The 17,672-nt window shown below is 40.3% G+C and overlaps 1 protein-coding gene across 1 annotated transcript in view; it reads right to left on the reverse strand.

The window, feature by feature from the left end:
• Positions 1-17,672, reverse strand: part of MTMR12 (myotubularin related protein 12) — a 101,405-nt gene that overhangs the window by 59,432 nt on the left and 24,301 nt on the right. Inside the window, exons 2-6 of the mRNA XM_058307541.2 lie at positions 11,227-11,287; positions 6,895-7,037; positions 3,517-3,589; positions 2,679-2,809; positions 560-653 (exon numbers count right to left, since the gene is read on the reverse strand). Of these exons, the coding sequence (XP_058163524.1) occupies positions 560-653; positions 2,679-2,809; positions 3,517-3,589; positions 6,895-7,037; positions 11,227-11,287 (502 nt within the window). The remainder of the gene's footprint in view (positions 1-559; positions 654-2,678; positions 2,810-3,516; positions 3,590-6,894; positions 7,038-11,226; positions 11,288-17,672) is intronic.

Consider the following 17,672-nt stretch of genomic DNA (forward strand, 5'->3'; position numbering starts at 1 on the left):
ATGAAAACATTTGGAAAACTTGAGTTTTCGCTTAGCAAACTAATTTTCTGATGTGTTTTCTTAACTACAACTGTTCCATTCCACCCCACCCTCATTATTTGCTATAAAGCATGCTCTGGTTGTTTAAAAACTTTCTAGAATGCAAAACATTCTCTAGAGTCTTATGAAATGAAATCAAGTGTATTTAAGTAGAAAAAAAGAAACCAGGGACAAACAGTTATTTTAAACTTGTCTCAATATTGTTACTCTATAGTCTGGCATTCCCAGATATAATATGTTGATATTATCTTTCATAAGAAGCAACTTAAACAAACAAACGAACAAACAAAAAAACAAACCTTTGTAAAACCAAGCAAACAAATCTAAAGGACAGATGCAAAAAACAAAGATCACAGGAAAAAAAATAGAAACCTTCTAAGTGAACCATCCAAGCTAGAGATGACCAATTGCTAGAGAGGAGGGAAAAAAACAACCCATGAATGGGTTTTCTCCAACTAGTTTCAGGTAGGAATTTTGAGGGTTCTGCCTACCCTCAAATTAAAACCCAGAAGACACTTACCTATACTGTTTTGTGCAGCAGTTGCATAGGAAAAAAGGAACAAACGTTTAAGTAGTTTAGGAGCTTGGGTATGATGAATTATGCCACTGACAATCTAGAAAAGAACCAACCGAGATAAACTTATTAATTAAGTCCCAAAGACCTGATACAGTCATGATTTTAATAGGTAAACACTAAACGAGCAAAGCTGCCTATGTTTTCAGGCATGCGAATACAGTTCCTTTGGACAATAGGTTAACTCTTGTTAAGGTCTGTATCTATGAATTTAGCTCACGGAAGAATGCGAAATCAAGAGAATGCAAACCACTTTGTCAGGTTTTCTAAGAGCTTTGGATTTCTAGGGAAATTTTTAAAACTTAATGATTCCTCAGCAATAAGGTACCAAAATTAAAAGTCTTAAGTGTTATAGTAAGTCAGATACTCCGAAAATCTGACATGTCAAAGACTTATTGCCAATATCAAATAGTAACCAACATACTCAACTATTCTGATCCATTTGTTATGACCTTTTAGGACCTTTTTCCAGAGATTAAGAAATCAAGCTCTTGTGCTTTTTGTTTGAAGTTCCAAATAGAAGTATGTTTAGATAGATGATTGAAACTGTTGTCTAAAATGAAGTTTCTGGCTTCTCAGGGAACTTTCCATATCTACACCACCTCTTTTCCTGCTCAAAATATATATGAGTCATGTTTATAATTTTAACTCACCTACTATACTATGTAAAAGAAAATCAAGGGGTTACTTGTAAGTATGTATAACTCAATGTGGCCAAAGACAATATACATAAACTGGCCTCTTGCTAGGTTTCCCTTGATGTATTTACCTTGGAATAGGGCAAGTTTGAGACTTTGATAACAGAAATCTTGGAAGTTAGATGTGCATCAAATTGGTAAAGTCACTTTCTGAATTCACCCAGTTATAAATCTCAATTTGCTCTGGCACTGGAGATTAAGTTTACTTACTCTCCGAAAGCACCAGCCTTATTTGATGATTTAACTTAGCTCATCTGACCTGGGTAAACCTCATACTGCTACACACAACTATTATTGCCAGATGTAAACTCATTTATTCATAGGATTTGGGGGTCACTGCTATACTCTTTTGGAAAGGCTGTCAGAAATGGAGGAAGGGGAAGCAGATGGGACTCAAGTGATAAGGCCTCTGCCTACCGTATGGGAGGACCTGGGCTCAATCCCTGGGGCCTCCTGGTGAAAAAGAAGAGAAAGCATGCCTGCGCAGCAAGCCAGTGTTCACGTGGCAAGCCGAGTGCTCACACAGTGAGCCAAGTGCCCACGCAGTGAACCAAGTACCTGCACAGCAAACCAAGTGCCCACATGGGTGCCTGCACAGCAAGCCAAGTGCCTATGTGGTGAGCTCAGTGCCCACACGAGTGCCCACACAGTGAGCCAAGTGCCTGTGTGAGTGCCCACGTGGCGAGCCGAGTGCCACATCAGTGCCTGCATGGTGAGCCAGTTGCCCGCATGGCAAGCTGAATGCCCGTGTGGTGAATCAGTGCCCGTTCAAGTGAGTCATGCAGCAAGATGATGACACAACAAAAGAGAGACAAAGGGGAAAGTCAAGGTGAAGCAGAGCAAAGACCAGAAACTAAGGTGGCGCAATTGACAGGGAACCTCTCTCCACATCAGAGGCCCCCAGGATTGAATCCTGGTGAATCCTAGAGGAGAGAGATGAGAAGAGAAGACAAAAAGAGAAACAGAGACAGAAGATCACACAGCAAATAGACACAGACAGCAATAACAGTAGGGCAGGGGAAGGAAAAAAAGAAAAGTGGAGGAAGAAGGTTACTTCTGGTCTCCCGATTCTTCCCTTTCTCCTACCGCCTCCCAACTTTGGTTTTCCACCTTCGACTCTTTAGAGGCTCCAGGAATAACAATATTATGAACCAAAGGAGCAAAAGTAGTATATACTAAGATAATACATAGGCATGCTTTACCAAATTAATGCTCATAGTCTAATCAAAGCATATGGGATTAAAACCAACTTTAACTTTACAGAGTGAAAGGCTCCCCCTCCTCTTCTGTGTAATGTAAGCAAAAACTAGGGTTAGTGGGGAAAAATGGATAGGAAATAAAACCTAAAAACACATGCAAGTAGTTACCCTTTTGACTTCCTCCTCCTTTGTGTACCTCAGACAAAAGTGGAATACTCGGAAGTCTTTGCAGTGGATGATGAGTTTCTCAGGATATTTCTTCAGTTGTCCAAAAAGAGTTTTTTTTTTCTCATCAAACACTACAGATCAACAATGAAATCAGGAAAGGAAATTACGGTATAAGACAACAAGTTAAAAACAAGGGTAACTGTTACCTTCTAAAAAGTAAGAGGAATGGTACCATCATATACCTTTACATAGCTGTCAGCAGGAGCCCATCCCCACCTAGCAAGGGCCCTGACTCTCTCAGAGCAGTTAAAGTGCTACATTCCTTTGGACTACGCACAAGACCAACAAGACGGACTGGCTTTGTTGGCAGAACTGACTTTGCCAATCTGAATCTGAAGTTACAAAAGATGGAAGGGAGATCACCAGGACATGCTTTGCTTGGACAGCCAACTCCTGGGCTTATTATGGCTAGGACCCCTCCTGGACTTCTGTCACTCCGAGTTTGGAACCACTCGGCCCTTACTAGTGTTGAGATGATTATAAATGTCTACTTTCTGAAAAAGCCCTAAATAAAAAAAAAGGTGGAAGAGAGAGAGGTGTGGCAGGAGAGACTTATTTAGTCAGTAGAAAAGACATCCTCGTACAATACAACAGACTTTTCATTAAGTGACTGCAAACGAGTCGCTTTACTTCCCAATTTTCTTATCCATAAAACTGTATTAAACGACGTAATATATGTGAAAATAATTTCAGTAAACTATAAAGAATTGTAAAAATATCATCATCATTATCAGCTATACTTTCAAATGCTGGCAACAACCCAAAGGAAGACACTTACCTCCATAAATCTGATCAATACAGTGGAGTGTAATGTCATTTTCTCCTATAACTTTATTCTTAAATTGAGTTTCCTAAGATTAAAAGAAAAAAAAAAACAGCTGAGATTCCTTTCATTACTCTCTACTTGCATATAAAGAAAAATGGGGAAAAGTAGTCATATCCCTGAGAGAAGGCAGTTTAAGTAGGAGAGAAAAGACAGTGAGCATTCATTTTTCAAATCCGGGCAAAACATGCCATTTCTGGGCTCTCCCTGGCAAACCTACTCTGCACAATCAGTTTAAGAGGTACTGGGAAATTAGATGCAGGTTAACATTTCTTCAAACAAATGCAAATAGGTGATCAACAGAGCCACCTGAAGCCAGTTTTAGAAAGAAAACACTGGGTGATTTTAGCTCCTAGTAAATGCTGTCTTTGTTCAGGACTATAAGCCAAGCCCTTACAGTGGACAGCAGCTCAAAAGACCATACTCTGAGAAAACAATGGAGTTGAGTTTAAGAAGAAGGGTGTAAGGGAGAGGATGTAGCTCAAGTGGTTGAGTGCCTACTTCCCATGTATGAGGTCCCAGGTTTGATCCTTGATACAAAATAAAATAAAATAAAAATAAAATAAAATAAATAAGCAAGCTGCAAAGGTAGAGAGGATTGTGGGAAGATAGAGTAGGAAACTCCAGGAATCAATCCCTCTACCAAAATGAATACTGAACTGGCAAGAACTATCTGAATCAACTATTTTGAAACTCTGGAGTCCAGTGGAATGCGGTACAGCATCCAGGGAAGAACTGGACAAAGAGGACAGTAAATTGTAGTAAAGATCAGTGAATTTTACCCTCCATGCTGTGGGTACATCTCCCCTCCACCCTGGGGCATCACTTTCAATGACCGATAGAACATCTAAACAGAAGATCAATAAGGAAATAGATTACTTCAACAACACCGTTAACCAAGTAGACCTAATGGACATATATCGAATACTCCACTCAAGAATAGCAGAATACACATTCTTCTCAAGTACACATGGAAAGTTTTCTAGGATGGACCCTAGGTTAGGCCACAGTCAAATTCTAATAAATTTTAAAATACTGCAATCATACAAAGTATCTTCTCAGATCACAAGAGAACAAAGTTAGAACTCAATAAAAGGAAAACAGGGAAATTTACAAATATGTGGGAATTAAACAAAACACTATTAAACAATGAAGGGTCAAAGAAGAAATCACAAGGGAAATTAGGAAATATCTTGAGATGAATGAAAACACAAAACACAATATACCAAAACTTATGGCATGCAGTGAAGGCAGGACTTAGAGGGAAACTTATACCTCTAAATGTCTACATTAAAAAATAAGAAAAATAAAAAATCAGCAAGTTAACTTTATACCTAAAGAAACTAGAACAAGAAAAGCAAACTCAACCCAGTCTTAGTAGAAAGAAAGAAATAGTAAAGATAAATGAAATACAGGCTAGAAAAGCAATAGTGAATCAACAAGACCAAAAGTTGATTATTTGAAAAGATCAATAAAATCAACAAACCTTTAGCTAGACTGACAAAGAAAAAGATTGAGACAGGATACAAATGATAAATCAGGAAAGTTGGGACATTACTACTGATCTTAGAGAAATAAAAGGATTGTAAGAAGGTACAACAGAAGCAGATGTGGCTCAAGCACTTGCACGCCCGCCTCCCACATAGGAGGTCCCAGGTTTGGTTCCCGGTTCCTCCTGAAAAAACAAAAACAACCAACAAAGCAAAACAAATGATAAAACCAACTCAGGGAAGCCGATGTGGCTCAGCTGTTGAGTGCCAGCTTTCCACATATGAGGTCCTGGGTACCTCAAAAAAAAAAAAAAAAAAGCGGGGAGATTATGAACAATTATATGCCAATGAACTAATTAGAAAATGGACAAATTCCTAGAAACATATAAGTTCTAGGCAATGGTTTCTTATACTTTATAACAAAAGCATATGCAACAAAAGACAAAATAAATAGAACTTTGTCAAAATTAAAAATTTTTACGCATCAAAGAACATTATCAAGAAAGTGAAGACAACCTATGGAATGGGGGAAAATATTTGGAAACCACACATCTTATAAGGATTCAATATCCAGAATACAAAGGAAACTCTTACAACTCAACAACAAAAAGACAACCCAATTAAAAAATGGCCCAACAATGTGACTAGATACTTCTCCAAAGAAGCTATTCAAATGGTCAAAAAGTACATTTAAAGATGTTCTACATCATTAGCCATTAAAAAATGCAAATTAAAAGTACACTGAGGTACCTCTTCACACCCAATAGGATGGCCGTTATTTAAAAAACTGAAAATAACAGTGTTGGTGAGGATGCAGAAAAATAGGAACATTCATACATTGTTGGTGGGAATGTAAAATGGTGGAGCCACTGTGGAAAACAGTTAGGCATAAACACAGTTAAACGTAGAATTACCATATGACCCAGCAATTCCACTCCTAAGTATATATCCAAAAGAAGTGAAAGCAGGGATTTAGATATTCATACATGGATGTTCACAGCAGCAATATTCACAATAGCCAAAAGGTGGAAGCAAGTCAAGTGTCCATCAACAGATGAATGAATAAACAAAATGTGGTATATCTATACAATGGAACATTGTTCAGCCATATAAAGAACTGAAGTGTTGGTACACACTATAACATGGATGAACCTTGAAGATTTTATATTGAGTGAGATAAGCCAGGCACAAAAAGACAACTATTTTATGATTTCTCTTAATGAAATACTTAGAATAGGCAAATTCATAGAGACAGAAAACAGAATGCTCGTTACCAGAGGTGAGGGATGGGGGAAATGGGGAGTTATTGCTAAATGAGTATCAGTTTTGGTTTGGGATGATGAAAATAGTCTGAAAATAGATAGTGTTGAGTTACACAGTATTGTCAAGGTACTTAACGTCAAAGACTTGTTCACTTAAAATGGTTAAAACGATTTTTATAAGTGCTACATTCAGCATCAGTTTCATTATTGAACTCAGTTCCTGAATTTGAGGAAGCACTAAGTATAGAATATGGGGAACTAGTATATTAGGGAAGGTATTATTCCAATGAATGATATATATACCGCACTGAAATACAGAAGAAAATTTAAAGTTGGCAGAACCCACCAATGAAGTCAAATGCAAGCCAGCATGACACGAGACACAAACGAGAACTTTCAGAATAGTTCCACTATAACAAGGATATCGTGAGGGGATGGGAGCAGTACTAATGGTTTGAAGGACTTTTGTTCTGTGTTTGTATGTGTTGAGAGTGAAGGAATAATTGAGAAGCTGGGAAGAAAGACAATGGAGCCACAACTGCACTGTTCCCCCTTGAAAGTCAAATGCAGCTCATACATACGTCATTATCCAATGCAGATTCATCATCACTTAAGAAAGCAATCTTGAAGTCTGTGCAGACAAGTCTCCCATAGATCCCACGCTGACATGAATCTTCTTGAACGTACTTTAGTACTGTGCTGGCTTCACAAAGCAGCTGTTCTCCTGATTGAAACCAAAACGTATTCCTTAGAGTCCTCAGGGAATATACAGTATAAAAACACTTAAAGTTTTCTAGCTCCATATACATAAGGACAGATATACAATACAATGAAGAACTTGAGGACTTCACATTTCCCAGCATGGTAGGAGCTACAAAACCTAAAAGAGAAGATGAAGCAGTGTGGGAACCATCTGAAGCAAAGTCAAAAAGACTCATATAGGGAGCAGAGGTAGCTCAAATAGCTGAGCACCTGCTTACCATATACAAGGTCCCAGGTTCCAGCCCTGGTACCTCCTAAAACAAAACAAACAAACAAAAACAACTTTTATTGGGCAGTGGAATAGCTCAGTGTTTGAGCACCTGCTTCCCATGAACGAGGTCCTGGGTTCAATCCCCCATACCTCCTTTAAAAAAATTTTTAAAAGTTCAGATATATCTTCACACAGGGCATTTTTCTCTATCTTCTCATTGTGAACAGTGGAAGTTTCCAGATAAGTGGTAATTACCTCACCTACACTTTTGAGTTTTATTACTTTGACCCAAGCAGACATTCCATAGAAGCATTCCCTAAATGGGCAAAAACAGAAAGGCGTGCCGGCATACTTTATAATCTATTACAAAATAGATTCCAAGCCTCCTTTCCTGTAAGAGTGACATTCCTAACTCTGGAATTGCTAAATTAGAACAGTGTTGTCTCCCTGCTACAAGGTTTTCAGGCATTTCCTCAGGCACAAGAGGTGTTACAATCTTCTGTAGCATGACCAAGCTCATGTTGGCTCTAGAGACAAAGATAAGAGGAAAAAGAAGGTCAGGGGTTTGTGGAAAAAAAGTTTCCTCCTTTTCTTAGTTGAGAGTATTTCCTCTCAATGTGTCAACTTTCCTGTTCTATCTGTAGGCACAAGCCCATGTGAGAAGCCATATTTCCTGGAGGCAGAGAGTACTTCTCTTTATAGTCAAAAAAGATTAAGATTTGGGAATAAGTGAATGCTCTCTTCTCCCTTGAAGCAAAGCAGCTCATGAATGCTAGGTGTCTGGATAAGGACAGAAAAAAAGAGAGTAGCATATGGGGGGATTGAAAAAATTAAGTTTAAGTATTTTGCAATGAAAGAGATAAAAATTTCTTCTCCAATAGTATCTTCTCCTCTCCCTCTGGATGTCTCCTTCAATTATTTTATTTTATGTTTTTTCCAGTCTAGAATTACGTCCAACAGTACGTAAATACAAGACTGAGCCTAGTTTAGAAATAACCATAACAAAAGTAAGATCAGTTTAATAATTTCAGGTATTAACTTTGGCTAATCTTAATATACTAGAAAAGAAAAAGCATTTATCTCATTTTTCAGTAATTATAATTATTTGTCAATTCTTTTTTTTAAGATTTGTTTACTTTTATTTATTTTTAAAATTTACACCCTCCCCCCCCTCCCCGCCCATGGTTCTCTCATCTGTCTGCTCATTGTTTGTTTACCTTCTCCAGGAGGCACTGGGAACCCAACCCAAGACCTCCCACATGGGAGGTGAGTGCCCAATGGCCTGAGCCACATTTACTACCTGTGGGCTACAGCATCTGCTGGCTTGTGGCATCTGCTCATTTAGGTGTCTGTTCTTTGCAGTGGGTACAGTATCTGCTCGTCTTCTTTAGGAGGCACCAGAACCTGAACCCGGGACCTCCCATGTGGAAGGTAGTCACCCAACTGGTTGAGCCACATCTGCTTCCCTATTTGTCACTTCTTAACTTGGTTACAGATTCAGGCTTCATTTTTGCTTCAAAACAAGCTGGGCACTTGTGTTTATCAACTAAACATCTAAAACTATTTTAACATTAGGTTATGGGGCAGCGGACTTGGCCTGGTGGTTAGGGTGTCTGTCTACCACATGGGAGGTCCACGGTTCAAACCCCGGGCCTCCTTGACCCGTGTGGAGCTGGCCCATTAGCAGTGCTGATGCACTCAAGGAGTGCCATGCCACGCAGGGGTGTCCCCCGCATAGGGGAGCCCCACACGCAAGGAGTGTGCCCCGTAAGGAGAGCCTCCCAGAGCGAAAGAAAGTGCAGCCTGCCCAAGAATGGTGCCGCACACGCAGAGAACTGATGCAACAAGATGACGCAACAAAAAGAAACACAGATTCCGGTGCTGCTGACAACAACAGAAGTGGACAAAGAAGACGCAGCAAATAGACACAGAGAACAGACAACCGAGGTGGGGGGGGGAGGGGAGAGAAATAAATAAATAAAAATCTTAAAAGAAAAATTAAAAAACAAAAAAACAAAAAAAATATTAGGTTATGGAGGACAAGACTGCCTCAATCAAGACCCTGGTGTTTACAGAAACCAAGGTGGGTACAGCAGTTTGAGATTATTTTTATGAATTCCAAAAAGGAAAGATTATGTCTGTAAACTAATCTATTCCACTGGGGTGATACCCTTTGATTACATTACATTCAGTTGAAGGGCCTTTGATTAGATTACTAGATTAGATCAATCTAGGGCTTTTGATTGGACTATGTCAGTGAGGTATAGCTCAGGTTGAGTCTCTGCCTCCTTGCTGGGTCTGATATAAATGGACACTCAGAGAAGAGACAGAGAGACAAGAAAAGGAAGCTGCCATATTTGATCTCACATGGAGGAAAAGGGAGCTGATGTATTTGATTCTGCAATGTGAGAGAGGACTGCAGGAAAACAGAAGCCGCTGAGAGGCTCAAAGAGGCAGAGCCCAAAAAACAGCCCAAGAGGAGGCAGCCTTGCTATATAGCTAGTTACCCTCAGCTGAGCACAGTACCTCGAGTGAGATAAAGCCTTGCCCATTGTGCCACTGGGAGTAAGAAATGCTCCTCTTAGAGGACTTGCTTTAAGTTCTCATAAAATGATTTTTAGAAGGCCATTTCTTAAAAATGAGTATTTAGGTAATGTGCATGCTAGTTCTGAATTAATTACTATACAATATGTTAGGTCTTTGGGTGTAACCCCTCCTGAGCGTAGGGAGAGGGAAGAAGAGATATGATATGGGGGCATTTTCAGGACTTGGAGTTGTCCTGGGTGATACTGCAGTTTCTTAATAGTAAGACTCCCTACCCTCAAAACCAGGCAAGCCCTACCCCATGGTCATGTATACCGGGAACAAGGAATTAGCAGGGAGCAGCTAGTACAACATTCCCTAGTGAGACTCTCTGCAAGCATCCCACAATGTGGCAGAGTTACCAACTTGTGTGTACCAGACAGTCTACAATCATGGGATTTGGTAGCTGGAAAAGATTAGTCAAGGAAACTCAGGCTCAGATAAGTTAACTGTGTGCTCCTCACTGCTTACTTGGAAGAGACCATCAGGTAATCCAGGTGATGGTAGAATGTACATAACAGTAAATTTTTTTAAAAAAGGTAATTTCAGAATTTATAACCCAAGAAAAAGAGAAACAATAGAAGATGTGAATCAAGGTTTAGGCCATCATTAAGGAAAAAGCCTTTGAAATTTAAAAACTTTTTAAGTTAAAGGATTCTAGTATATTTAACCAAATAAGGTAGATTAGTCAGAATCTGTGCATATTATTATTCCCCAAATAAACTGGAATAAAATAAGAAAAACCAGAATGAAACCTCTACTGTCTTTGTGGGGTTTTTCCTTATTTTTTTATGGGGGGGGGGAAAGGTTATTTTGGATTGGGAAAAAGAAACTAATCCGGACTCCTTCATAATGACCACAGAGCAATGCCCTGACAGCCCCAGGGTTGGTAAACAAACATTCCTGGACTTGTGTTCCGATGAACTAAAGGGTAAGGCCACCTACCAAGACCTGTCATGGGATGTCCAGGCAGCTGCATTATTTAAGAACAGCTACAGGTGCATAAATACAGTAGGAAGAAAAGTATGGGGTATAGAGCTCGGCAGGGAACTGGGCTTTTCCTGATTTAAGGCCTGAGTACTGAACAGAGCCAAATAAGGCAACCTGATAAAGGTCTCATTTGCTTGTGAAAAAGGTGAGCAACTCATCAGTTTGGGGGTCAGGGGGTGGGGGGCAAGCAAATTCTTTGCAGATATTGTACTATACAGATCCAGGTGTGTGGTTATTAAACTAAAGACCTTGATTTTTTTGGCCAACTCTTTGTTACATACTCTGTAGATGAAAACAAAGGGTTTATATATAGCAATGTTAGGGGTGAGGTAATTTATCATTGGCTTGAGTTGCACATGACTGTTACCTGGCAACAAGTGAAGAGTTACTTCTTTCTCTGTTATTTCCTTTTCGTTTGTGTGAATTTCCTAGAAGAGAAGAACAAAGGGCAATATTTTTCTTTGTTTAACGGCTCAAAATGAATAACATAAAGCCACACTTTCAGAATGTAGAGTAAAACATTACACACCACTTAGGGACTTTTTGTTTATTTGACAAGCTAGCTACTTTTTTAAAAAAATGTTTTTAACTAAAGGAAGATGGAAAATTGAAAGTTAGGGATATTCAGTATATTAAACTACTGTTTAGATTGGTAACTATTAGAACCCCAAGCTGAGGGTAACAAGTTGCAGTGTCACATAACAAAGTAAGGCAGCTCAAACCCAGAGTCAGAAATAGAGGACATTCTACCAAATGATTCCCCTCTTTTTCCAGGAAGAATCAGGGGTTGGAAACAAAAGAAGATTGTATGCTCTTGAGAGAAAATGGACATATGTAAAAGGGCTTGCAGGCAAGAATAGAAAATATGAATGTCTTGATTCAATACCGATCCATTTACTCTGCAGCACACCACAGCTCTGGGAAGACAGCGGTGAAGATTCTCTGGCCACTCTAAGTCACCTAACACCAGCCAGTGCCAGAGTTCAATCACTTCTACAATGAAATCCAGGCCAAGTTCTGAGTCACTGGTTTTCAATGAAAATATCTTCAAGTGCTCCTGTTTTGGGTTCAGTGTTTATTGGACAGTCAAAGTTAATTATCAATCCTAAATGAATTAATGGATCAACACGATGATAAATGGCTATTAACATGACAAAAAGAGAGGTACTATGGACCTCCTAATTAAGTCTACCACACATATATATGAAATGTTCTTGCCGAAATATCTAACCTTAATCTGCTTCATCTTCTATGAAAAGTTACCAAGTATAAGAAACACTGGGACAGAGAAGTATGTTAAGTGACACCATGGGGATGCAATCAGTAAAATCCCAACTGCGGGGAATTCTGCAAGACATCAACCAGTTTTTCAACAAATAAACTGCAAAGAAAAAAAATCAGCAAATGCAGGTGGCACTGGGTGGGATGAATTTTCAGAGTTTGTTAATTCAGACTGAAATACGGCATTGGAAAAAACTTGGATACAGCTTAGGAGGGTAGGGGGACTAGCTAGCCAACATGAGGCTGAAGAAGAATATTATGGCTTTTTCAGAAAACCTACTTTGAGCATGGTCTACCCTGGAGATGACTAGAACTTCTACCTCAGGAGAAGTCAACAAATCAAGTCCCTTTGAGGCAGTGGTTCTCAAAAACGTGAGGCGCATCGGAATCATCTCATGGGTTTATTAAGTAACACTCAGGCCCCACAACAAATACATGAAATCAGAAGCAAATCTATGGAATCAGTGGGATGGAGCTGAGAATCCCATTTTGTAAAAAGCTCGCCAGGAATTCCAATGCATTACACTATGGGGTTTAAGCAAGACAGGGAATACTCTTGCATCTGTGAATGCTGAGTGTTTTGGTAATTTAGAAATTCTCACTGTTAGAAAGTTTTCATTGTCTTTCACTGGCAAAGTACAAAACTGAAGCACAATTACCTTTGACAGGTTCTATCTTTCTCTGAGAGATAGCTAAGCTATTCATTCAATGCAATCAACTGTTAGAAAACTATACAGTTCACCTTGACTGGTGCCTGGAATTCACTTCAAATACTGGAGCCAGTTTAGAGAAAACTAGTCTATTAGTACATTAGCAAGATCAGAAATATCATCATCTGAGGAAGAAGAATCATATTATCCGAAACTACTGTGATGGTTAGGTTCATATGTCAACTTGGCCAGGTAACAGTGCCCAGTTGTTTGGTCAAGCAAGCACTGGCCTAACTGTAACAGTGAGGACATTTTACAGACTTAAATCATCAGTAAGCTGACTGAGTCTGTAGTCAACTAAGAGTTTGCTTTCAGCAATGAGAGACTTCTCATCCAATCTGTTGAAGGCCTTAAAAGTTGAAGTGATGATTTCAGCTGTCAGAAGAAAGAATTTCCATCTCTACTTCAGCCAGTCAGCTTCTCCTGGAGAATTCATCAAAGACCTTCATTGGAGTTCCCAGCTTGTAGCCTGCCCTACGGAATTTGGACTCACATAGTCGCGTGAGGCAATTTTATAAAATCTCGTAACATTTACAGAAACCTCCTATCAGTTGTGTCCCTAGGGAACCCTGACTAATAACAACTACCTACTATTAATTCTTGAAATGGTTAGTGAAATTCTTTCTTTACATTCCATAAACAAACTAATCAGGAGGTACCTTTCAGGATTTTGTCCTACCCAAGACTCCCTATTTCTAGACTATTCCCTGGGGCTCCTCCAACCTCCTGGAGCAAACCACCCCCTCCTATCAACTGTAAGGGGGAACAGAAGGCTGTGCCACAGTAGACTAATCATTTTATTTCTTCAATTTGACTGAAGAGCTAGGAGATGCTAATCAAATTGGCTGCTTAAACTACAGACTTATAAACTCAACCACAAATAGAGAGAAGCCGAGAAAGTTGTCCTGCTAAGAAGAAGACACATGAAATGGATATGCAGAGATAAAAGTTCAACCCAAGACACACGAACAATCATAGCCTGGACTCCCATCAGCTTTCCAGATCTTTGTGAGGTCCAACCACACATTTCACCCACATTTCCACGAGCTACACCTATATCTTTATAATAAATTATCTTGATGGCATAAGTTAGCTAGAATAGGTTTCTGTTAATTATCACCAAGGATACTAACTTAGGTTAATTGCATAACCAATAGAGAAACCATAGATGACTAGAATCATGTTATCCAAAATGTCAACGAACAACATAACCAGGGCTATAGGATTAAAAAACACTGTCATGGGGAAGCGGACTTGGCCCAGTGGTTAGGGCGTCCGTCTACCACATGGGAGGTCCGCAGTTCAAACCCCGGGCCTCCTTGACCCGTGTGGAGTTGGCCCATGCGCAGTGCTGATGCACGCCACAAGTGCCGTGCCACGCAGGGGTGTCCCCCGCGTAGGGGAGCACCACGCGCAAGGAGCGCGCCCTGTAAGGAGAGCCACCCAGCACAAAAGTGCAGCCTGCCTAAGAATGGCGCCGCCCACACGGACAGCTGACACAACAAGATGGGAGAGCTGACATAACAAGATGGCGCAACAAAAAGAAACACAGATTCCCTTGCTGCTGACAACAACAGAAGCAGACAAAGAAGAAGATGCAGCAAATAGACACAGAGAACAGACAACCAGGGCGGGGGAAAGGGGAAGGGAGAGATATAAATAATAAATGGGCGGGGGGGGGGGAGGGGAAGGGAGAGATATAAATAAATAAATAAGTCTTTAAAAACAAACAAATAAAAAAAAACACTGTCATAGTCACCACCTCACCAGGAATATTGGGAGAGAAGAGTCCACACTAGAAGAAGCATATATCACTTCAAGTAGGTGGGTTTAGGTGGGTAAGGACGTATGAGGCCTCCAAACAGTAAAGCCTCTAGGATTTCGCCATTATTCAGCTTATGAAAACATTCCTGAGTGGCTTTCCTTGGCTGCTACCACCACCACATTCCCTGCATGGCCTCTCTTGGTAAAGAGACAAGTATCTCCTCCTGCCCCTGACACACACACCTGGTAAAGCAGAAACTGACTTAAAAAACAGAACAAGGGAAACGGACTTTGGCCCAGTGGTTAGGGCGTCCGTCTACCACATGGGAGGTCCGCGGTTCAAGCCCCGGGCCTCCTTGACCCGTGTGGAGCTGGCCCATGCGCAGTGCTGATGCGCGCAGGGAGTGCCTGTGCTACACAGGGGTGTCCCCCGCGTGGGGGAGCCCCACGCGCAGGGAGTGCACCCATGGGGAGAGCCGCCCAGCGCGAGGGAGGGAGCGGCCTGCCGGGGAGTGGCGCCGCCCGCGCTTCCCGTGCCGCTGTCGACAACAGGGGCGGACGGGGAAACGGGACGCAGCAAAAAGACACAGAGGGCAGACAACCGGGGGAGGGGAATTAAATAAATAAATAAATAAATCTTTTAAAAAAAAAAAAAACAGAACAAAAGCATATCTCACTGATAGGAAATAATGTTAAAAAAGCAAACTCCTAGAGTCAGAATCTAGAATATAGGTGTATTAGCCAAAAGGGGTGCTGATGCAAAACACCAGGAATCTGTTCGGCATTATAAAGGATATTTATTTGGGGTACGTGGTTACAGTTACCAGGCCTAAAGCATAAGTTACTTCCCTCACCAAAGTCTATTTCCAAGTGTTGGAGCAAGATGGCTGCCGATGTCTGTGAAGGTTCAGGCTTCCTGGGTTCCTCTGGGCTCAGTGCGTTTGTTTCCTCCACAAGGTCAGCTGTAGACTATGAGGTTCTCTAGGCTTTGCCTCTCTCCACAAGGTCAACTGTACACTATCAGGCGAACAGTTCTGTCTCTTTCCCAGGTCTCCAGCTTAAGACTTAAGCATCAAACTCCAATATCAAACCTCCAACATCAGAAACCCGCAACTCTGTCCTTTGCCATGCCTTTTATCTGTTTATCCCCACCCACCAAGGGGCGGGGACTCAATGCCTTAATGACGTGGCCCAATTAAAGTCCTAATCATAACTCAATCTGGCCCAGGTACAGAACAGATTACAAACATAATCCAATATCTATTTTTGGAATTCATAACCATAACAAACTGTTACAGGGATGGGGTCGGAATAGGGAAGAAGTTAAAACTTAAAATGTGCAGGGTTCCTATTTGGAACAATAGAAATATTTTGGTAATGGGTGGGGGTGATGGTAGCACAACATTGTGAGCATAATTAACAGCACTGAAATATGTATATGAATGTGGCTAAAAAGGGAAAATGTGAGGTTGTATATATGGTAACATAATAAAAATTTTTTTAAAAATCCATGGAACTGCACCACACAATCAGTGAATCCTAAATTAAACCATGGACTATAGTTAAAAATACAATTATAAAAATGTTGTGCTTTGAATTGTAACAAATGTAGCACACCAATGGAAGGTGTCATTAATAGGTTGGTATATGGGAATTTGTATATTATGCGTGCTTGTTCTGTAAACCCATACCTTCTCTAATGAAAAACAAAAAACCCTTACATCATTCTTAGCCTTGTCATTTCCAAACTAAAAGTCATATATAGTTCATTCTGTATATGTATACACGTAATGTGTGTGTGTGTGTGTGTGTGTATCTTAAGCAGAAGAAGCTAGGCTCCTAAAGACAGTTTTGGTTTATATATGAAAGGAAGATGAAAGATGTTTATAAGAGACGAAGGTATTTTAAATGAATCTTTACCAGTGCTAACTACTGGGGACACAAACATAAACGATCACAATCTAGTGGGGAGAACAGACAGTACTAACACATTTTTATAATCATAATATGATGGATACTGCAATAAAGGTTCTATGGGAGCACAAATGAGGGGCATCTGACTGCAGGGATGAATGGCGGAGGGATGGAGAGACTGTTCCAGCAAGTCTTTCTAGAGAAGTGACTCTCAAAACATGTGCAGGAGTTTCACAGGTGGACAAGCAGAGAAGAGGAAGGAAAAGAGATGCAATGACAAGGAAGTAAAAGCAATTCTGCCTGAGAGGTAAAAAATACAGTTGGAGAGTAATGGGCTAGGCTACAGTCTAATGGATTTTGTAAGCCATTTTAAGGAGTTTGGGCTTTATCCTGTGGATAATGGGGGGAAACTGCACAATTTTAAGCAGGGGAGTGAATTAAGCACATTGTACTTATCTCCAATAAACTTCTTTGGGGGAGGAGGGGAGGCAGAGGACTAAGGAATCTGAGGGAGTCATATTCTACAGAGATATCAGAAGGATCTTAAGCAAGTGTCCTGGGCCTCAGTGTCCCCATCTAAAAAAAAGTGATAAGATCTGTATTGCCTGCCTTATGAGAGAATGCTTAAGAGAGTCATTACACAGTTCAAATCATGACAAGGAAGTGAGTAGGGTTACTTGTGTCCAGAAAGAAGGCAGGGTCCTTGATGGCTTTCACTCACTGGAAACTGAAAAGAAAGGCTCCTATGCACCCACACTCTCCATTCAGAATCACTCAGTCACAACAGGTAAACATATTCTCAGAGGAATAACACCAATCTATTAGAGCATTTCCTGGAAGCAGAAAGAAAAAGGCTGGGCACCTACCCCACTCATCCTCCTATTTGCCACATGTTCCCAAAGTTGAGTACACATTTTTCATTTTAAAGGAAGTAATTTCTCTTCTTCACTAGACTACCATTAAATATGTTTTGATGTTGGCACCAAGCTGTTGATCAAAATTTGATCTCAAAGAGAAAAGAGAAAACCCAAAATGCAACCCGGGAGCAATGAATTTTATCAAACATGGGGTAATTTCAACATTGGAGGAAGATAATAACAAAATCACCAAGGTTCCTAAGATGCTCAACATCCAGCTAAAATTG

Source organism: Dasypus novemcinctus, chromosome 2 (assembly GCF_030445035.2).
Source record: "Dasypus novemcinctus isolate mDasNov1 chromosome 2, mDasNov1.1.hap2, whole genome shotgun sequence".
In the NCBI taxonomy this organism is placed as follows: domain Eukaryota; kingdom Metazoa; phylum Chordata; class Mammalia; order Cingulata; family Dasypodidae; genus Dasypus; species Dasypus novemcinctus.